Source organism: Macrosteles quadrilineatus, unplaced genomic scaffold, assembly GCF_028750875.1.
Source record: "Macrosteles quadrilineatus isolate MER2022 unplaced genomic scaffold, UCM_ALF_1.0 Scaffold_8__2_contigs__length_117827958, whole genome shotgun sequence".
NCBI lineage: Eukaryota > Metazoa > Arthropoda > Insecta > Hemiptera > Cicadellidae > Macrosteles > Macrosteles quadrilineatus.
In genome coordinates this window covers 92,124,009-92,147,756 of record NW_026542601.1, presented here as the reverse complement: position 1 = coordinate 92,147,756, position 23,748 = coordinate 92,124,009, and the positions used below count along the sequence as shown (strand labels likewise).

Here is a 23,748-nt window from a genome sequence, read left to right as displayed (position 1 = left end):
ACAGATACTATTCCGATTTTGACTGATTCATTTGTTTGTTTACTTCTTGTTGTTTGTAGTTCACTTGTTCAACCGTCAGTGAATTTTAATAAATTGTCTCCCTTGGTAAGTTTCTATTTGAACTAGATTTTATTATTAATAGTTTTACCATTTATGATTGGCAGGATGTGCATGACGTTATAAATACCTGCTTGAGGATTGAACATTCAATAGCTAAATTCCCTTATCTTACTCCAAAATGTAGTTAGGTGACTCGCACTAAATCGAAACATATTGTTGACTATCCTGCTCCCACTTTAAAGAGTAATCCATAACTTATAAATTTCATGTTTATTTATTTGTTAATTAGTTTAAGTATTTCTATGTTGGCTTGGGCTAAATGTTTTATTTGAGCATTTTTTCAACATACCCTACAAAATCGCTTTTACCTAATGCTATTGCTATTAGACCTGAGTCTGACTGATTAAATTATAGGCTAATGATTAGAAACATTAAACATTTGAAGCTGGTCACTTTGAGAAATTATCATGAGTAAAATGCTAAACCCCTGTCACACTGTTTTTTCATTGCTAGTTAAGTTAGTGACAATTATTCTGTATAACTTAGCTACAATGGTTAAACAAGTACCCAATTTTGAAATGTCTACTTACAATTTTTGCATGCTGAATCCAAAAATGCAATCAGATTTTGTTGGATATACTCATAAGTGGTTGTAAAACTAAGTTAAAAATTATGAATCTTAAGGGTTAAGCTATTGAAAGATAAGTAACGGATGGCAAACTTGAGTTAATATGGTAGTTTGGATGTGTCCGAGTGTGGGCTGTGGAGAGCAAAACTGTGTTTTGAAGATAGGTTAGGTTACGAAGCCAATGTTTAGGTTATAATGAACTGACTTATTCATTTATAATCAACTCCAGACTATTTTTACACAATTGTAATATAAGGTGAAACACAATAAATAACAATTTCAAAAATACTTGCAGAATAATAGAATTAGAACTTATGCCTTTGTAAAATTAGCCGAAAACCAGCATCGTGTGTCTGCTTCTCCAGCGGCTAGCGAAACACTTGCATAAGCTGGTACCTCACTTTAAAACTGGTTTAGTTTAATATTGCAAGCGCTTGAAAAGTCACTCGATAGTGCCAATCCAGCTCCGTCTGACTAGAGCCTACAGTATCGTGCTAGTTTTTTCAATAAGAACAAATTTAAATTAATTTAATAGTTTAAATCAATCAAAAACAAAATTAAAATGTCATGTTAAGACATTTTTGGTGAATTTCCACTTGTTTTGTGTTGGTTTTTAAAAGATAAAGAACTTTGGTGATATGCCTACCACAACCTTTTTTGTTTTTAATTATTAACTTACAAGCCCATTGTAGGTACAAAATAAAAGTTTTTCCCTATATTTTATTTAACATTTTCATTTTTTGCCTTGCACTCGTTTTACATCCATTGTGGCTAATCATGGACAAAACATCATGTCTAACGCCAACAGACGATATTATTATTGTTTTAACTACACACGGTACCTATCACAACTCCAGACTTAGCTAGTGTATTGATAGCATTTGGGGGAGGATTGATTTTTAATCCAGTTGCATTTATCATTGAGCTATCAATTCAGGATCCCTTTTTTAAATGTGTTGACAAAGAGTGAACTAAATAGCCTAAAACAAAAATTTAAAATTTCCTGTTTTCAAAAATGTCATTAAAAAGTTAGGCTAAGTTAAAATATTTTAGCTTAGAAGGTGAAAAAACATCACTTTTTAAACTCAGGGGTGAAAGGTGACTGAGCATTCTTGTTAATAAATTATTTTAATTTTTTTATTGCAGAAGCACTAATAATGGCAACTTACACAACAAATAAACCTGCAGTCCGTGACAGTTTCGATGATGATGATGTCAGTGATGATGTTGATGATGAAGTATTTATCCGAGATGGAAAAAATGGCTTTAAAATGGATGAAGAAAGAGGTGTAAAAAGACCTTTGATGGCGCCAAGGAGGAAAAATAAATCTGCGAGTGGAAGTCAGTTCCATCCAGAAATCTGCAAGCAGCCACAGTGTCGAGCATTTTGTGTGCCTTGCTGCTACGGCTTCCTTGCACTTGTGGCATTGTTTGGTAATCTATTGTTTGGTGTCAATAGTCCTATATAGGCTATAATCTTGGACTCAAATTATTAGATACTGGTTTTGAAACGGGTTAACTTAAGATAAACAACAATAACAATAACTACAATCCCATAAGACACGGTATCTTATTGATAACTTAAATTTGTTTCAAATTATTGAATTCTACTCAATGATATTAGTTTGTTCAAACAGGTTTCAGATGTTTAAGAACCAGTAACAACTAGCTTGTAAATGCGGCTTCGCCTGCGATGGTATAACTATCATACAGCATAAGAAATAAACAGAGTATTAATCTAAATCAAAACAGGTGTCACACCTGGATACTTGGAAGTTTCCTAATCTTTGTTTACTTAATCTTTTTATTAAGGTCTAGGTCTTTAGTTCTGTTACCGTTTGCAAATAATTATCCGTAGTGGCTTTGCCAATGATCAGCCGTTTTAATGAGTTAATTGGTTACGTAGTTCGCATAAGGTCCTGTCTCAAAGAGCTTTGCTTAATTAGTCTCTCAAGGGAGTGGTCTACAACTAATACACAAAAATAAAATTAAGATAGTCACTCAGATTTTTATACCGTGGAATTGGCTGAATCTTTTTATAAAATATTGTAGTACTAAGTCATTCCCATTAATCTTCATCTTGATTTTCAGGGCTTGTCACATTGGTGGTAGTCTTCGTCAATATGTTTCCGTTTCCATTGGACAGAATACGGATTTGGACAGAGAACATGGTCCCGCATGAAAAACTGGTTTTGCCATGCACTGATTTAAAAACACGGAACATTTGGGTAAAGACATTCCCAAAATTAACTTCAGAAGCTGCTTTGAAACTGAATGATGTCAACAAAGATGGTATTCAAGATGTCATTGTTGGTTATGGAACAGGTATTATTCTTTTCAATTAGTGGAAGAAGTTTCTTTCAAAATAAAAAGGTGTTTCAAATTTTGCTTGGGTTATTATTATAGGCCTAGATATTTATTTCTGTTCCATGTTTTGTAAAAATGTTACTTTTTTCTGAGATTTTTTTGTAGGTAGTTTAAAAACAGAAAGAAAAAAACCATTGGTTTGATAACTTATCAAATAAAAGTGAATCGTAACTTAGTAGTTGTACAGCCTAGTTTTGAAAATTAGCCCAAGCAAGCTCTATATTATAATACAGTAGAACCACTCTTAACCTACCCTAATGGGACCCAACCTTGGTTGGATAATTCAAAATGTTGGTTAAAACGGACAATCCCTAAAAACATACTAGGTATTCATTTGGAATTATATAATCATTATTTTGAAGTCGTACTTGCATTATTTATAAAATAAATTACACTTTTCTCCTTTTTTTTTTGTATTGGTAAAAAAGAAGCAAATAAACACAAAGGAACGGTTAAGTAAAATTCTTTCAGTAGAATAAATTATATTTGTAGGCAAGAGTCAATACAAATTCTTATTTTAATACCTTAAGTACTTTAATATTAATTGATGCTTTCCAAATGTATTGTAATACAGTACAGAACTTTTTGTCAAAATTAAAGACAGACAACCATTTTGTAGACAGGATGGTTATTTACAGCCTCTCACTGGATGCTCGAGTCACAAACTATCTTGACCTTGAAGTTGTTAAACTGGTTAAACCGAACTGCTCTCAATGCAAGGTCGGTCAAAAAAACTATAATATTTTACCATCGAGGGTGGATAATCCGATCTTTGGTTAATGTAAGGTCGATTAATAGGGTTCTACTGTAATTGAAAATAATTATCATGCAAAACATATTTTACTAATTGGGATAATTTGTAATCATTTGATAGATAAATTGAATGTTGCAGAGTTTTTGTTCTTTTACTTTTATTTCCATAGATATATTTTTATTTTATTTTACTAAATTTATAATTTTTCTGTTGTTAAATGTTTTTATTATTTTATTTTGTTTGTACTTTTTAGTTGCTTGATGTTACTGCTTTCTCTATGTCACTGAATATGTTGGTGAGTATTTTTTTTATTGATTTTAATTTTTAAGGACCTATTTATTACTTAGGCCTGCCGCACACTACATTGAACATGACACAATAAGAAATTTTGACAGAAGGCGTTCTATACGGCTCAGTCAGTATGAGTTTAAATGGAGCTGACGCATACTACATAGAACAAAACGCGACACACGATAATACACTTTCTTAAGGCGTTTTCCTCCTCTGGCAAATTTACAGAAATTTTTGTTTTATGACAAAACATTAAACAAAATCAGAAAAGTCACTCTGCGCATGCTTTGTGAATCACGTGACATCCTCCTCCTTCTCCAGATAGCACTTGGAACACATCTGTCATCTACGGAACGAGTGGGCAGGATTTTTTCTTTGTCTGCTTTTTAGTTAAAGTGAAGTGAAGTTGAAGTAAAAAATGAGTGAACATAGTGCGGCCGTAGATGTAGATTAACTTATATTTTTAATTCAAAACAACCCGTTAATTTTCAACTCTACTTTGAAAGAACATCACAATTTTGATGTTTTTCTCCAAAATGAGTAAAATAGAGGGGGTCATGCGGGGTAGTTAAAAACCATCGAGTTTTGTTGTGTCGGAAGGAGTTTGAGACGCATCCGACAAAAAAGACCAGAACAGAAAAAAATGAAATCTTCGTGCAGTGTCGTGTCGCTTTAGATGTAGTGTGCGGCCGGCCTCATTAGGCCTAATGTAACTTGTTAAACTTTTTGATCAGCATTTTACATATTGGCCCTATAAGAATCTTTGATTGGGCCTGTTGATGACGGTCCGCTATCATATCACCTACCTATATACATATATATTTGTAATGTAAAGGTGAACTTTTATACTGAACATAAACTATATATAGCCCCCCCGACTAATATTGTAAAGATCAATTTATTATTCTGGAAGTTTTAGAATTATAATGTCATAATATTCATTTACGTAAAACTGTTTACTCCATGAATGATAATGTTTAGAGAAAAAGTTGTTCTCTTTGTCTAAAGTAGACAACAAAATTGTTGGTCGCAAAATGTAAATAAATAAAAAAAAGTAAAAAGGTAGCTTCTAATGTTTAACTACAACAATGTTAAGGGACAAATTTAAAAATGTATTTTAGGGTTTTATAATTACTACTGAGCGGAATCGTCTAGAATTTTAATGGTGTCTTCGCAGTGGTGTTATAATTATTTGTGCTAAATTTGAACGCTATAAGTGCAACGGTTCTTGAGTTTTTGACACGAACAGACAAGCGAACAACTAATCTCCGACTCCGCCATACACGAAAAACACGATACATAGATTCGTTCACTCATCTATTAGTTATCAGTCCAGAACTGATGGCACCAGAGTTGATTTTGGTTAGGAACCAATATCAATAACTAATTTGAAAGAATGGTATTGACATATCACAAGTCATTGCAAACATAATTTTTTACTGTCCAACTGCTTGCTGCAGGAGCTGATGAGATGGGACTAGACGAAGAGGTTTGTCCCAGCTATATGCCAGGAGTGCCAACCTGTCTAGGGGGAGTGATGGCGCTTGACGGTGGCTCTGGTGCGGTATTGTGGCAACACTGGACCCACAGGAGTGTGTTGTTTGTCGACTGCTCCACTGACCTCAACGGAGACAAGACCAACGACTGTGTCATCTCGGGTAAAGGCGGGGTGAGTCAAATAACACAAATTACAGTTTTCAATTATTCATGTAAAATCAAAATTGTTGACTTTATAACTGCTCTTAAAAATGTGCAAGCCTGAGATTTTTGAAAATATTTGGAAAAAAACTTAATTCTTGAGCTTTTTTTTATATAATGATTAATGAATTAAAGTAATGCCATCTAATAAATTAATTTGTCTGATTTTTTAAATTCAAACTGCAATTTAAGGTTATTATGTATTTATTTAGTCAAGCAGAATAAACCTACTTACTCTTACTCCCATGGCCATTGATAGCCTAGGTGGTATTTGGCCTCGCCAACAAGTTGCCTTCATCTCTCCCTGTTCTCTGAATTGTCTTTCCTTGATCTCAGATTTTGTAAACCTTTTTCCATCTGGTCCTTCCATCGATTCTTGGGAATTAAATTTAGCAATCATAAATGATTTTTTTGGGTAATATGCATTTATCACAATGTTATCACAGAATATTTTTATCAGTTTTGTAGTCGTGTTTCATTTCCTGCGATCGTGGAAAATCCTCTTTATTGCCTGCGGTCACAGAAACATAATCATCGTTCTTCCCGAATGTGGCAAAATCCTGAACATCTACCACGGTAGTATAGACATCATAATTGTCTTCCGCGATATCAGCGAAATCCTGGAGAAAATCCTGCAGTGATGGAAAAATCATCACAGCGCTAAATCAAATACTAAACATCTTTCGCGGTTGTGTGGACATCATCATTGTCTTATGCAACTGCAGCAAAATACTCAATATCTCCTGCTGTTTAAAATCAAATCATCATTGTCTTCCGTGATTACAGCAATATCCTCAACATCTCTCCATGTCTTGCAGACCATTAAAAGCTCTGCTCAAGCTTGGTTTTTGGACTTGGCTCTTAATCTCTCAAGCTGGGCTTGGCTTGGATAAAAAATAAAGCCTCACACACCTCTAGTCACATTCTATAAAGTCATATTTAGTCCAGGACCTGACTAGGGTTCTGTGTGCATGTCGTGTATAGAGAATTTTGCTTTTGCATTTCAATATAGGTGTCTTAGGAAGTGTTTTCCACTCGGGTGTCAAGTTCGCACCTGGTACGTTTTCGAGCTATGACGTCATAAAGATGGCGGCTCGGCAATTTTTAAATGCGTATATTTCGCAAACCGTTTAACGGATCGGTATGATTCTTTTTTTGTTTGAAAGATATTTTTACAAACTATCTTTTTTGTATTTACACATTTGTTGTAAACATAATATTCACCGCACAATATTGAAAAACGTCGTTTTTATTGTTATTATATTTATTGTTTTGCTTATAATTTCTTAACCGCTGATAAAATCAAATACCACCCGTGGCAAAAGTTTCAGATAATTCTATACCCTTTCCAATGATACCAAACAATATGTGATTGGACCTAAAAATAAAGCAAAGAGATTGAATAAACCGTAAAAAAACACTGAAAGTGGTGTACGGTCTGGGAAAGATTTAGTCCTGGACATGACTAGGGTTCTGTGTGCATGTCGTGTATAGAGAATTTTGCTTTTGCATTTCAATATAGGTGTCTTAGGAAGTGTTTTCCACTCGGGTGTCAAGTCCGCGCCTGTTTCGTTTTCGAGCTATGACGTCATCAAAATGGCGGCTTGGGCAATTTTTAAATGCGTATATTTCGCATACCGTTTAACGGATCGGGGTGATTCTTTTTTTGTTTAAAAAGATAATTTTACAGGAAATGTTTTTTGTATTTACACTTTTGTTGTCAACTTAATATTTATCTCACAATATTAAAAAACGTGGTTTTTAATGTCATTGTTTTTTAATGTTTCCTCATAACTTGTTAAACGCTTATAGAATGAAATAACTACCCATCACAAAAGTTGTAGATGATTATATGCCCTTTCCAACGATACCAAACAATTAATGTTTAAAACTAAAATTAAAGCCAAGAGATTAAATAAACCATTAACTAACACGTAACATGGTAGAAAGTCCGGAAAATATTGCGGCTTGAACAATTCTTTAAATGCGTATATTTCGCATACTGGTTAACGAACCGGGATGATTCTTTTTTTGTTTGTAAGATATTTTTTAAGCCTATCTTTTTTGTCTTCACACTTTTGTTGTTAACCTACTATTTATCACACAATATTAATAAATGTACATTTAATTGTTATTTTTATTTTACTTTTGCTAATAACTTTTTGACAAATAGTAGGTTAACAACAAAGGTGTAAATACAAAAATGATAGGCTTAAAAAACATCTTACAAACAAAAAAAGAATCATCCCGGTTCTTTAACCAGTATGCGAAATATACGCATTTAAAGAATTGTTCCAGCCGCAATATTTTCCGGACTTTCTGACATGTTAAGTGTTTGTTAACGGTTTATTTAATCTCTTGGCTTTAATTTTAGTTTCAAACATTAATTGTTTGGTATCGTTGGAAAGGGCATAAAATTATCTACAACTTTTGTAATGGGTAGTTATTTCATTCTATAAGCGTTTAACAAGTTATGAGGTAAATTTCAAAAACAATGACATTAAAAACCACGTTTTTTAATATTGTGAGATAAATATTAAGTTGACAACAAAAGTGTAAATACAAAAAACATTTCCTGTAAAATTATCTTTCAAACAAAAAAAGAATCACCCCGATCCGTTAAACGGTATGCGAAATATACGCATTTAATAATTGCCCAAGCTGCCATTTTGATGACGTCATAGCTCGAAAACGAAACAGGCGCGGACTTGACACCCGAGTGGAAAACACTTCCTAAGACACCTATATTGAAATGCAAAAGCAAAATTCTCTATACACGACATGCACACAGAACCCTAGTCAGGTCCTGGACTAATTAGCCTTAATTAGTAGATGTATTTATTTTTAAGGACCTTCAATCACCTCACCTTTTTGTGTTCCCATTTCCTGACAGGTGTTGAGTGCTCTGAGCGGTCTAGATGGAAGTGTTTTGTGGGAGTTAAAGAAGCCTCCCAGCAAAGACGATGTCGATGTTTACGCTGTCCAGTACATCAACGATGTTGACTTTGACCTGGTGCCAGATATTCTGGCAGCACACTCGTCCATTGTTGCAGGTAAATATTGCAACATTCACCTCAAAGACCTATAGACTTTGTTGGATTCTAATTATTTTTTACGAATTTCCCTATATGGAAGAAGCTATTTACTGTAGGTGGCATGTAATAGTCTATACTCGGGACCGTTTTTTATTTATTTTTATTTTGATGTCCCAAGGCCAAAAACACTATCCGTTCCAACTTTTATTTATATATACTAGAGGTCGTCTAAGCTGTCAAAAACTCAACCAAAAATATGTAATGTACAGACTTCTCTATTTTCACCCTACGCTGTAAATAAAACATCTGATTGGAATTTCTTCCATTTGTTTTGATTTTCTCTTTATATTGCGTTGTTATTTTGTCACCAGGATTGCAATCCTTAAGGTCCATGTTAATTTTTTTTTAGATTTTAAATTAATTTTTGTGCTTATTTTTGAGCCTATTTTAATTGTTGAAGGGATTCTGCACATCTGCAGAAAAATATCTTTCCAACAGTATTCATAGATTTTCCCTGCAATGCACACGAGCCGAGAAAAAAGGTTTTAAAGAAACATGCTTGTCTATTAATATATAGATATATATGTTTGTGCGTCTGTGAACATAACTCTAGCAGTTATAGCCTGATTTTGATGTAATATAACTTGAAAGTGCAGAGCAGAATAAACTAGAATGAGTTTGTGAAGCAGCAAGATCGCACAATTCAGTTACTGGCACATTCACAAAAATGTTATGGGTTAGGACCACTTTCCCTTAAAAGCATTTGAATTAATTTCATTAAAAATTGCCTCTCTGGCGTTGACACAAGCAAAAAAGAAGAAAAATAGATCGGGTCATGGGAATGGAGTGTTATGGGGTTTTTAGGTTGTTAAACAATTGGTTTTTCAAATGTGTTGCCTTAAAACATGGAAATACCTAATTTCCATTGCAGATATCTTGTAGGGCAAAAATCAATTTAGTATGTTAAAGCATTTTTGTACAATTGAAGGTTACAGAGGAAATTGAAAAAAAAACTGTTGATTAAAAATTCCTAAGTTACAGTTATTTTCTGACGTTTATGTATATCATGGTATAAGATCCATGTTGTCGTCTGCTCAACTGCTCCAGTATATTCCATTGGCCAAGCTGGACCAACTACTTGTGCAACGTTGGACACATCCCGTTGTCTAGGTCACTCACAGTAAAGACTGCATACAGTACATACAAACAGCAGGTAGTGCTGAGTAGAACAACAGGTAGTTTGGTGTTACAGGCTTCAATCCCTAGCTAAAAAGATTAACATTTTCATAAAAATGAGTTAGTTACATCATCTAAAATTTTTAGTTTCAGAGAAGTGTTTAAGAAACTTATAACTTTACCTGTTGAAGGAGAGGCGCAAGGACACCTGGTGGTGTTGAGTGGTCGGACTGGTCGCGTGGTGTCACAGGCTTCAACCCCTGGCTACCTCCCTGTGTACAGTCACCCTCAGGTGATGGTCAGACCTGATGGTACAGATGTGCTGCTGTTCACCACAGGCAGCACTGAGTCTGCTGGTGGCCTGTATGCTGTACCACTACACCATCTCGTCATTGGAAACATATCACAGGTAAACTGACCGAGTATAGCATTATTGCTGATTAATACTGGAAAATTATTATTCCAAGCTTGGAACAAAAGTATTGTACAAGACACAGGGTCATCTTACCGTTATCTCGTACTGTATTCTATATTGCTCAGAACATAATCTACCTCCATATATAATTAATTGTAATGTCGTTTTTGAGTGGCTGATGACTTCAGAGTCTCTAATCCATGGTTCTTCAACCTTTTTTGCTCTAGGACCATATTTTTAGAGGAACGGCAAAAAAGAGCAACAAAATACTATATTGCCGGGCAAGCAATATTCCAGTGGAGATATTGATAAGATATCTATTGATGGATAGATATTGATTTCAAGTTCACCCCGCTAAATAACCCACAAATAAGTTGTATTCTAATTAAAAGCTCAGCGATATTGTTTGTAATTTTCTTGCTTATTTATTTAATAGCTGTACTTCCTTACATTTAGCTTGTTGGCAAAATATAATCAATTAAATGTGTGTGTGAATAATACTGTGACAAAAAAAAATAATACAATTGACCTACTTCACTTATAATGTTTGATGGCTGTAACCATCCGTTCACACCTGCTCTAATGCATTCATGATACAGTGTAGGCCAAAAATAAATACAGGGTGTTTTTAAAAGAATGCCGGCATTTTAAACGACCATTGCTCGGGGACTATTCAAAATAATAAAACGATTTAAACGTCAAATTGAAAGGAAAAAACAGGAAAAAATTATTTTTCATACTTTGATACAATTCAAAATAATTTAGTTAAATTCTGATTCACATCAATCTTATATGAGCATAAAACTGGCAAAGTCTGTACGCTTAGGGTGATCTGATGTGTTAACTGGATCTTTTTAAGCACAAAAACTCTATCTTTTACGGATAACGTCATGAAGTGTCTATTTAGGTATGTTCATGTGAAGACTTTGTCGTGCAATCGATTTTTTCGGGCTTCAGATGCTGAATTGTCGGATTTCTTCGACTATGCCATAGCTTGTTATTTTGGCGGGTCAGGTGAATGTCTTTTCAAAACACTAAGGCGCCACAAAACTCATTAACCCAGCGTCAAATTTCATTATCATCAAGTAGATTTCAATTTAGTTTAATTTAGCAAATGATATAAACTCTGCGAACCTCAGATTACTCTCTATTGCCTTCTGTTGCGCTGTAAACGTACTGGCGACTGGAATTAGGCGTGTGATTCACAATAGCGGCCTACCACCGCGAACCTGTTTTGCTCATGCCAAGGTCAAAGTTTCCTCCCTTGCTACATGGGAAACAAAACTTAGTTAATTTAGCTTCAATTTGACCTATAAAACGTTTAGTTACCCTAATTAGTACCCAAGGAGTTATCATTTCAAATCCCGGCATTTTTTTATAAACACCCTGTATATTGACAATAAATGTATAGGTATTGTAAATGTACGTATATTAAATGTAATAGGTGTGTATATGAGATCAAGTATAAGGATATGATAATGATTATTGTACATCTTGATGTTTTATGGAAAATAAACGTATTTGATTTGAATACACATTGAACTTTCAAATCATTTTTTTGCCTGTTTTTAGAGTGTTCAACTGACCAGAGGTGGTGTTAACGAAGCACCAGTCTTGGTAGATATCAACAGAGACGGCTCGGAAGACATAATTGTAATATCAGATAGCCAAGTGACAGCCATTGACGGAGTAACTCTGGAACAGATATGGAATGTGTCAGCACAGGCACTACAGATCTCAACACCCTTTAATTATAAATCTCAAATACTGAAGTGAGTAACACTGATAAATACTTAAATTGTTTTAAAAGAATCAAAATTTAATTTTTTCCAATGGTAAAAAGATCTGGTATTTATTTGTGATTATTTCTTTTCCCAGAATATACTCCTTTTATATATAATTTTTTTTCACGCACAATATTACAGATCTTACATCTTAGATACAGATCTTAGATATGTACTAAATTTAGATTAAGATTAAGGTTAGTAACGATTAAGATTGACTTAAGTTCAATTATTTATAATGATAGTATGAAAAAAGATGTTTGCTTTCATTTTATAACTTAAACTATTTAAACCATTTGAGAGGGGAAGTGATCTCAATATTAAATCGATCAATAGATATACCCCTACTTTATATCTTTCAAGTAAACTGTAATATCTTCTCTATTTACTACTACTCATTATACCAAGAAGGTATTTGACCTCACCAACTGCATCCATTTTTTTCTTCTCGGTCCTCTCTACAGATCATTGGTTACCACAGTAGAACCTCTATATAGTTTGACACTTTGTAGACTCAAGGGGTGTCGAACTATCGAAATGTCAAACTATATGAAGTAAATGAAGGTTTACTGTATATGTTTCCGCATCTTCTTCGTGCGCCCAGGGAGTTATCTTCTATCTATGTATTCCTTACATCTTTATTTTATGAAAGCGTCATCTCTGTTCTTTATTACATGTCCGATCCATTTCAAGATCGCCTCTTGCGTCAGCAACCACTTTAAAGAAATCTTCCTAGGTTTATAGCTATAGACATATTTCTTTAACTAAAATACACCTGTTTCAGTTCTCCCACTCCAGCTTATTTCAACGATGATGACATTCCAGACTTCTTGTTTACGCATGTTGTTGGATCTTCCTATCCCGAGTTTTACTATTCTCTGGTAAGTCATATCTATGGTTGAAACCGTAGTTTGAAATGTTTACTTTATGGAATTGTAACTCTTTGAGGATTCATTTGTCATTAAATTAATTATCATTAGGAAAACAAGAGACATTAAATAGTTTGCCACAGTCCCGGGAGACTATGATTATGTTTTTGTTACCTTAGGTCATTCAGATATTCAGGAGTTTGACACAATGACAGATAACAAAGATAAAGTTTCCGTGGTCACGGGACACGATGATGATAGGTTTTTTTTCGGGAATCCCGGAAGATGAAGATCATGTTCCCGTGACCGCGGGAGACAATAAATATCTTGCTGTGACCGGGGAGACGATAATAATGTTTCCATAGCCCCAGGAGTTGTCCTGGATTTGGTTGTGGGGGATGACGATAATGTTTCTGTGTTTGCGGAAGACGGTGATGATGTGTCAGTGACCGTGGGTTATTAACAAGATATTTGTGGTGGTGATGTCCACACGACCACAGGAAATTGTAACTTTATTACCACAATAACATTATCACCTACAGGCGATGACAAGGTTGGATCAAGCAAGGTATAAGACTAGCCAAGATCATATTAGCGGGTTCTACTGTAGGCTATATTAAAATTTTTTTAATACATTAACAATATTTAAATCCTGTGCTGGATGATATTATTCTCATCAATGTATTTTAATTTGTTTTTAAAATAAGGAATAGTTAATCTACACCTATTTTATGGATCTAGATTTTCTTTTTAAAGTATACTGTTCATACTTTCTTAAAAATTCTAGTTCTGTACACTGCAACATGTCCAAAATACCTTTTGATCATCAAAGACTTTTATTAACTAGCTAGCTAACTTTTATTAACTTGTATTACTAGGCTGCTGACTAGTATTATTCAGGTCACCTATCCAGGCAATAATCCATCAAATGACTCATTCGTTTGCCGCATCACAGACGTCGGTGGTGGATGGTCGCACAGGGCAGCCTCTGATGGACAAGCCCATGGTTGCCTCAGCATTTGTAGATGTCCCCGGGATATCACTGAGTGTTGCGGGTCGAGGCAACGACCTGTTTCTATACTGGGCTGGCGTCTGCGAGGGATACGAGAACAGCGACACACGGTTCTCCTTTCTCAACAGTACGTAAACACGTGATACAGTTAAATGTGGTGTTTGTTATGTTTTGTTGATTGATTTTACAGATTACAGGGTACAGTATATCAATTAAGTAGGTGGGGGGAGACATTTCAAATTAGAACGTAATGTTTTTATAAGCTACCATTTTACCCATTGTGAAAAACCAGCTTAGGGGATGAGGTGGTCTAGGGGTAGAGCACGGAGCTTCAGGTTAAAATATATAGCCATAACTAACCACACTCTAGGTCTAAACTGAAGTAATGTATAACACATTACTAGGTTAGAGCCCAGCGTTCTAGGATAAGAGGTGGGAAATAAAAGAAACAGCTTTTTTTAAATAAGCTGTGGTATAGTTGACACACCTTGTCTTAGTTTACAACAAAATCATCATAGATAACTTGATCTTGATACAAACCTTCATTACTCCATAATCAAACAAAACACATGTCAGTGGAAGTCATCAATCAAAATGAAGTTAAAATAAAATAGATAAATAAATAAAATAAATATTTGTAAAAATAAAATAAAACATTAACCTCTGAATTTTATACCGAGTTCAATTTTGACGATCAGATCTATAAATGTTATAAAAACACTCCAAAACCACTCACTTGTGCTAAACAGCGGATTGACAACAAGATTTATAATTGTAACCTTTTTTATCGTTGTATTAATCTGTTAGAGCGTTTCTAGTGTACCATTAATACACTGTGTTTTAGTGCTAGAAAGAACCATTGACTTGACATACACTACCGTTACGTAAACTTAACTTTGAATTCTCTAGCTTAATGAGGTCAAAGACATAGCTTTTTTACTTGACGAACCTAGCTGACACTTTGTGTTTTGTTCATCACACAGGCTTGACATTGATGCCAGAAACATTGAGATTAATCTGTGATTTATGTTCTCAGGCACGCCCATCAGACAAAGGGTAAAGGCAGATCTTTGCCGCCTCAGGTTCAATGCCTCGCTTGATTTGCGACTCTATGCCTTCAGTGAACACACTGCACCACCAGGCCTGCTTATATACTCTTCAGGTATATTGAGCTATCTGAAAATTGATCTCATCATAAAGTACTGGTCTGAAAACAATCAACCTTCTTTTCCTAAAAAAGACATTAAAAAACACTAATGTGCTGTAGACGGGTTTAATATATAGTTTTGGGCTCTTCTAAAAATGTTTAACCATTCTGCAAAGGCACTAAGGAGTATAACAAGTTTCAAAAGCTAAAATACAATGAAATACTTATTAACTACAATAGAAGTCTTGGAATGCAATATTCAAGGCAAAAGAAGCGAACAACGATAAAGCGGAATGCAGGAGAGTGGAGGTACAATGCATACCTTAATACCTCCTCCTTCGTCTTTTACCCACAAAGTGGGATTGACAGCGTCACTTAACACGGTTACTAGAAATAAACATGTATTTACAACTATTTACAATTCTTTGGCAGGCTACAGGATTCTAAAGTCATCCCTTAGATATTCTGAGATGTCATAATAGGCCCGGCTCTTGATGAAAGAGGTTAACACTGCCTCAAAAGTTTTAAAATCCAACAACTGTATATGCCGTGGCAGCTTATTGAACAAACTTAAGGCGGATTATGGCAGACACATTATAACTAGCTTGGGTCCTAGATAATCGCGCCCTGGGTACATTAAGCTGATGGCGCTGCCTGGTGTTGTGCTGGTGGACGTCATCATGAGTGCTGAAGTTGTTTATATTGGCCCTAACTTGCACCAGACAGAGAAGTATGTAGTGGCCAACTACAGTAAGCAAACCAAGTTGTGCAAAGAGGGGTTTGCAATGAGCACAATACTCACTCTCAGTAATAATCCTTACTGCACGCTTCTGGAGCCTAAGCACTTCTACAACCTTTGGCGAGTGTCCCCAGAGAAGGCCATAGGCATGGCAGTGAAAGAGGGCATGGTACACCATCACCAAGTATGCCTCTGTTACGCAGAATTTTAGTTTGAGGAAGAGGAAACAGATCCGTGAGAGTCTGTTGGTGGTCTGGACTATGCAATGTGTCCAGCTGAACATCCCATCAAGAACAAATCCAAGCAGTTTTACTGGATTCTGAACACCAGGCTGATTTTTGGAAAGGCTGCAGATGATGTGCTGCGTCTCATCCTCATTGAGTTGAAAACGGTTAGCCAAAAACGTTGTATCTTCAAAAAATACATGATGTGTGCTAGAGCAAAGCTGGCCAACCAGAGGGTTTGTGTATTTCAAGACTCCATTCCACATTCACTATGCAGTAACTTATGGGGGATAATCGTAATGTAACTGGAAACATTATGTTTATTGTCATGCAAATTGCATCATCTGTCATCTTGATCCCTGTGAAGGTACACAGTTGTAAATAAAATTGTTATGCATATGTTTGCTAAAATCTATCTGTAATTTTAGAGAAACGCTGGAAGGAAGATCACAACACCACTGCAGCACCAGTTGATCAACAGACGACCTCAGGGCTGCCGATACTGAAGCAACAACCAACACCACTGCAGCCAACACAACAACTGAATAATTTCCATCACACTGGAGATTCAGTGGAACATTTGAAGGCTTCTCCACACCACCACTCACACAACGGATATCACAGACAACAGTTTGGTGAGTCAGAGATGGAGTTTGTAAAAGTTGCCAAAATCGGTATAAGTTCAAATTTTTGAAAATAGTAGATTTTTCAGAAACTGCGCGAAAAACAAAAGGAAAATTCATTTAGCCTAATAATTTAATAGTCAAATTTCCATCACAAATTGTTTCATGATATAAAACATTTATCAGGACATAAGTAGTTGGGTTGCTGCAGGCAAGCCAATTTTTCCTGGCTTTTGCAGCAAGCTTTGTTTATGAAATGTTGTAAAATTTTTGAGATTTTCCAAATAAAAAAAAAATAAAAAAAATAAAATCAGATTTTTTATTCAAAAGATATGTTCAAAAGAGTTTTTTTTTTTTTTTTTATCATATTTGATCTGTCAATGTTGATTTGCTTCACAGTATTTTGGAACTTTTCTAGTTTTAACTTAGTTAAAGAGTGCATACCTTTCTCTTAATAAATTAAGACATTTTAAGGTAAAGTGGACGTTTCCTTCCAGTGGCGTAGGCCTACGGCACCAACAGATGGTAATTGTCTCTTAACTGATTAACAACTATTGGGGCTGTACTCAGGTTCCAGTGATGAGTTGCCAGTGAACCTCAACCAGGCTATGGAGGAGTACGAGAGACTACGAGAGCGTCGGCCTCAGATGGAGTGGCATCCACAGGAGTCAGACTACAGCACCAACAGACGGTGATTGTCTTTAAACTTATAAACAACTGTTAAAATATTTGTTGTTATCCCAGTTTCAAGAACATGTATTAACTTATGTTACATTTACTTATTCATTGTTGTCTGAGTTCTTGTAGGTTATATGTTTATGTCACCCTATGCAAAAGCCAGTTTGAGTGGCATCTTCAAGGGTCTTCTTAAGTTCTTATCACTAACACTAGTCTATACTGTATTTACAAAAATTCTTACACATGCATGGAGTGTGTAAATATTTTAAATATAAGACCTGTGTGAATATTTATGACCCGACTTTAATACTAGTAGGGGGCACATGTGTAAATACTGGGTGTCCCAGAAAGGAATGCACTTTTAAAATGAAGAACACAGAAAAATGGCTTTATTTACAGCAATTTTTGCAAGAATAGCAGTTAGTACACTTTAGGGAAATTACTTGTGAAAGAATACATCATCCAGATGTAGAGCCCTCCGGCGCCGGTACTCCGCCAATCAAAACCTTACATGTGCAAAGACTTGATGGCAGAGTTCTGGTGGGATGGCTTCAATTTCCTCACGAATATTTTGCTTCAGATGATCGAGCGTAGCAGGAGCATTGTTGTATACCCGACTTTTTAGATACCCTCACAAAACAGAAGAAAAACCCAACATAACATTTTAAAAAAACGTCCCAAGGAATATTAATGGACCTGTCCTTATATTCTTTAGATGAATGGAAAATGGCTTCATCATAGTTTTAAGCATTAGTTTAAATTTATTTGACACTATTCATGTACAACCATGTATACTATCATGAATAAAGATTCTTGACTAAGTCTAGTGGAGTTAGGTCTGGGCATCTCGGAGGAAAATTGATGTTACCAAATCTGGAAGTGACTTTTCCAAAAAACAGCTGCCTTATTGCATAAAATTGTCCCGTTAAAGAGATGTCACTTCTGCTGAGTGTGGTCCGGTTAAACCAATGTCTAGTTGAAGGTTGTCCGGATAAGAGGGAGTCACAAGCCATTGAAAACAAATAAAATCAAAAACAAACTAACTACTTTATAAATCAAGGTAAATTAACAAAGGACAATAAGAGCGATTTCAGACTAATAAACTAAATTCACATTTTGACTGGATAATAAATTACTGTGGGGGAAAAAAAAGCAGACAAGAAAAAATAAGAACTCTTCCTATTCAAATTACTTGAACAGCTAAATGTTGGCTTGAAAATGAAAATAATAAACAGGCATTTCTTACAGAAACTAACTTAAAAAACACATTTTCAAATCAGTTTTTTTCCTACAGGTACCAGAACCTAGGCATGTACGGAGGTGTGCTGCCTGACACACTAGGAGTGGGAGACCTAGAGGCTGGCTATGGACCAGAGGGCGATGACGGACCTGTGTTCCCTCCCAACGTGATGGGACGAGATGAGAGAGCCGAGGAAAACCGACCACGCCGCAGTATCTACAACTCTCGGCTACTGCCTCATGTAGGCTCACCAGGTACGTCCATAGTAAATGTTGCTAGGCTAGTTAAAAAACCTACAGCATTCCCCTGGCCTAGAAATACAAAATTGTAGGTTTTTGTTGTTTATATAATTATTTACAACAGTTAATACATTTTTGTGAATTTCCCATTTAGGGAATCAGCTATTACCGTAATACTCATGGTAAGACCTGGACCCGGGACCAATTTACTTTTTTGTTTTGAGGTCCCTAGTGGCTAAAAACACTATCTGTTCAGTCAGCCTTCAACTTGTACCTTCCTCAGTTGAAAATTTTGGTAGTGAAAGAGAAATATTCTATTTTTTGTGTGTACAGTTTTGAACTCTTCCCCATCCAGCTAAGCCTACTATTAATAAAAACTTTAAACCTTGGCCCTTGTGTTGTGTATTTAGTTGATTTTATTGATTATATTTTATTTTAACATGCAAATAAAATTGTATGCCAATAGCTGGGAGAGAGGTGTAAAAACACTATGTGGAACTACAAGTCGGCTTCAGGTGTGTAGTATAAGTATTGTGGTCGCTGGTCATTACCAATGTTGGGAAACGTCCACTAAATGCTGTTGATGACAGGAACGCTGGCCCCAGCGTTAGCAGGTTCGGGAGTGGATCTGGTGGTGACAACTCATTGGCTGCCTTCTGCAGATGTCTATGTTCGGCTGCCGAGGGACGAACAGTGTATCCTTGAGAGAATGAGCCGGATTACTCCAGGTAAGGATTATCAAGCAGTTCGTCAAATAATTTTATGACCAAAACTAGAACTTTTTTTATAATTATTGTTTACTTTCATAGTTGGGTTTCATATTTTTAATTATTGACTGGGGGTTCAATTCAATTCAAAGATACTTTATCAAAAAATATACAAGAGTATACTTGAATGGTGTTCAGAACTATAGGCCTACTTCATACATTATATAATAATAACTAATAAGATAGAAAACTTGTACATATTTTTATATACCAATAATAATATAATCCAATATAAACCAATATTTAAACCCGCGGGTAACAGCTAGTCATGTATATAATAATGCAGGTCACCCACAAAAATCATAATTTCAATGTTCTCAGTTCAATTGTTGAGTACATGTTAAATTTTTTGGTTAAAATTTGTGTCTTGTTTGAAAAAATGCCACTTTACTCACTAGTTGCATAAATAGTTATTCTACTAACTGTGAAAAATTTGCTGTGAAACAGTGAGTTAGTTATTTCACATACTATAAAAACAGACAACTTAAGACACCCTTATAAACCATTTGTGGATGATTAGATTGGATTTCTTACAGAGAAGTACGATGACCTGGAAGCGTTGCGCGCGACTGTGGAAGAGGAGTGTTTGCTGGCACGAGGTGTTTCGCGCTCGCTGCAGCCGGCCCATGTCTCACTCGCCGGACAGCTGACTGTGTCGCGTGTCACGCTGGACTATGTGTGTGACAAAGTAGCGCCGCCTGGTGAGGAGTGCGCTCACTTGTTATCGTACGAGAGACAGTCTTGTCCTCAGCGGGGACCAAACACATACTACAAGCCTCATTCCTTCTCACGACCTGTGCTTGCTTGACTACTCGGAGACAAATAAGCAGGAAATGATGTTGATAAAGAACATGCAGCAGGACATTTAAATTTTTGAATTCAGATTAATGCCATGCACCTCCTGGCTGAAATAACTTTGAAATGTATAATTTTGCACCATTTAATTATAAAAACACACTGAGTTATTCACGCGTTGTTCGGATCTTAAATACACCACTAAGTTCAAAAAAGGTTATTTTATAAATAATTAGTTATTTAGATAAGTACCCCCACCGCAGCAAACCCGCAGACTATTGCTAGAACTCGTTAAAATTTATCCAGTTCTACCCATTCTTGGAAAGTTTCTTCAAATTCTGACCAAAATTAGTCGAGTTATCTTGTTGATAGACACACACACATATTATATCTATGTTATCCTCTTGTATAGCCTCTTGGGACATCAAAACGAAGAAAAAAATCTGTCCAGGGTAATAGCTTGTTTCCCTACATGGGAAATTTGCTAAAACTCACAGTTGTGGAATGTGTAGGCGTTCCATTAATGAACACATAAGTTTATTCCTTATTCCAAACAAATATTGCCTAGAAAAAATAAGTATAGGCTATCCCCAATCTCAAACACATTAAATAGCCTAGTCTTTGTAAATATGAAGAATTTATTTTTTTCCAGCGTCTCAAAGCGTAATTTAATAATAAGTGAGCTGTAATAGTTTTTGATATTTTGGTATTTGCTGTAGTGCTATCAGTTGTACACTGTGGCAGTTGGGCTAAGTTATGTTATTCATCCCAATCATGTAAACCATCAATAATTAGTTACTTACATGGCTATTAAGTTATGCCTACAACCTTAAAAACAAATCAATAACTTAGTTTTCCTTTCATATATCAAACATTAGCAGCTATTTTAAGGATTAAAGCTTTATCTATAATAGACCTTTATGTCCTATTTTTTGGGTGCTTTGTTGTGTTGAGAAAAGAGATGTTTTATAAAGTTTTATCATTCAATAGTTTTACTAATATTATATTTTGTGTAATTTAAAGTGCTAGTACTAAGTATTACCAAGGAATTTAATTGTAAATGGGCTCATATTGCCCAAAGATACTTGTAGTGTAGTCATTTATTATAGCTTTTTAAAATATATATTCCCAAATGAAATCCCTTTTAAAAATATTATTAGAATCCTAGCTAAGGATTGATATTTATTTCTTTTAGGTTAGATTCATTTTGAGAATAAGCTTTTGGCTTAGGAGCACATTAAGAAAGAAGGAATTGATATACTTACCTAGAAACGAGATCCAGACAGTAGACAGCACATAAGTTTTCACATTTTCTTTCTTTCTTCTGAAGAGCTATCCCGATTTATCCTCTTGTAGTGGCGAGATATCAAGTTTATTTTGTTGTGACCTTTCTCTATGCTTTCAACCGCCTGGAACTCTTTTCTTGGGTAATTAAGGATTTATTGTAAGGATATCAAGTTTAGGTACATGGGAAAGAGACCAATCCGGCACAAGAAACACAAAACTTTACTGTTGGGTTTGACAGTACCTGACGACAGTTCCAAATTGTAACATTCAGGAGTTATGATATGTTTTGTCCAACAAAGCCGAAACATGACAACTACTGTAAAAACCATTGGCCAATATTACAGTTCCGGGGCTATTACAAAAGATTTTAATGTAAGACTTATTAAACATTAGAATATTTCACCCCCACTGATAGTATTTTCAACAAACTAAGGAAAGTGTTAATTGGAGAGAAAGTTGTGTTTTGGTTTAAAGTTATGCGTTTCTTGTGTCAGATTTGACTCTTTCCCACTCAGGTAAGCCTGCTGCCATCACAACAAAATCCTAAACCCAATGTCCTTGGGCTCCAATGTTAGGTACATCCTTAACATAAGTTGTTTATACACACATTTTAAAATAATTTTGAAGAAATTCTAATTTTAGTTTATTGTTATTGTTAAGCTCCGTGTTAAAACATTTTTGGAAGGGGTTTAGTTTTTCAGTTTTTATCTTTCTGGATTATTTTTTTATTATTGCCTATTTTTCGATTCAACAAACTTATTGAAAATTAGATTTTTCCTTTGGATTTCATATTTGATCCTGAAACTTTTGATTCGATTAAAGTAAGTCAATGTCACTATGAAACAACTATAATTATCGATTTATATTGTAATTCATATTTATTGTCTAGCCTATCCTAAATAGCTGTAGTAATACTTATTTTGATGTACAGTGGAGTAGGATATTTTTATATAACTAATATTGTATGAAATTTGTATGTAGCACATTTTTCAATTTTTGTGTTTAGAGAAAAAAGTAGGTATCTATGTTGACATAATGTAATTTTTACAGCTCAATGATAGTATACTATACTTGTTTTAGGTGAGACATTCTACATTTTAATCTAGTATGCACAATAAAATAATTGGTAGCTAAGCATGTGACCCTTTATAATTCATGGAAATAAGCTAAGATTATAATGAAAACTGTATTTTTATATAATAATAGAAATTTTGGAAACAGTTCAGCTAGCTTTCCAGAGAAAATTCAGTCTAAGGAAAAAATGGAAAAAATCAAATAAAATAAGCACATTGCCGATCTTTTGATTTTTAATGAATAGATGGAACAATTGTGTATATATTTGAGTAATGTTTAGTTCCTGGACTCTGATTTTCTCAGGCAAGAAAACCCCTATTGTTTTCTAAATAAAAAACAAACTTCTGAATCTGTAAAATTGTGGTTAAATTCAAAACCTTGTGACACTAGCATAAGAAAGGACGACTAATTGGCACAAACCTTTTATCAAAACATTACCAAAACTGTGCTTTTATGTCAACAATATTAGTATTTGTACAGCACTTAATTTACAATGTTGGTTTTTCTTAAATACCTAAGTGGTAAATACATTTTTGAGGTCAAATAAAACTATAGGAATTTCAATTTGAATTATTTTACTATAGTTCGGCCGCTTAGAAAGCGAGCTCCTCCAGCATTGGTTTAGCATTAGCGCGCAGGTCGTTTTCTAAGCAGCCGAACTATAGCCAAACATATTTTAAAACTCCACTTGATTTGATATGATAAAAACAGTATGTTATGTATTTTTGTAACCAATAAAAATTGTCTTATGAAAACTAAGTTGTTGGTATCTTTGAATGAGAATGGACAAAAGAATTAACATGTAACAGTCAACAACATTTTATTTAAAAATCACAGTAGAATCAC

At 34.9% G+C, this 23,748-nt stretch overlaps 1 protein-coding gene across 1 annotated transcript; it reads left to right on the top strand.

Annotated features, from left to right (window-relative positions):
• The first annotated feature begins 38 nt into the window (after window positions 1-38).
• Window positions 39-21,256, top strand: LOC129000565 (uncharacterized). Its single transcript, XM_054427526.1, has 17 exons — window positions 39-105; window positions 1,835-2,122; window positions 2,780-3,013; window positions 5,561-5,769; window positions 8,692-8,851; window positions 10,201-10,418; window positions 11,997-12,196; window positions 12,993-13,089; window positions 14,033-14,216; window positions 15,126-15,145; window positions 15,878-16,159; window positions 16,322-16,475; window positions 16,628-16,834; window positions 17,393-17,513; window positions 18,795-18,994; window positions 19,570-19,707; window positions 20,283-21,256. Exons 2-17 carry the CDS (start codon window positions 1,846-1,848, stop codon window positions 20,552-20,554), a joined length of 2,973 nt encoding a protein of 990 aa, XP_054283501.1. The 5' UTR covers window positions 39-105; window positions 1,835-1,845; the 3' UTR covers window positions 20,555-21,256.
• Window positions 21,257-23,748: the final 2,492 nt, after the last annotated feature.

Bases quoted from the DNA above. Each gene is read 5' to 3' on its own strand.
- LOC129000565 (XM_054427526.1), top strand. From the start codon at position 1,846: ATGGCAACTTACACAACAAATAAACCTGCAGTCCGTGACAGTTTCGAT. The intron at 13,090-14,032 runs GTAAGTCATATC...GCCGCATCACAG, and splicing joins CCGAGTTTTACTATTCTCTG to ACGTCGGTGGTGGATGGTCG. The intron at 16,160-16,321 runs GTATGCCTCTGT...ATTTTTGGAAAG, and splicing joins GCATGGTACACCATCACCAA to GCTGCAGATGATGTGCTGCG.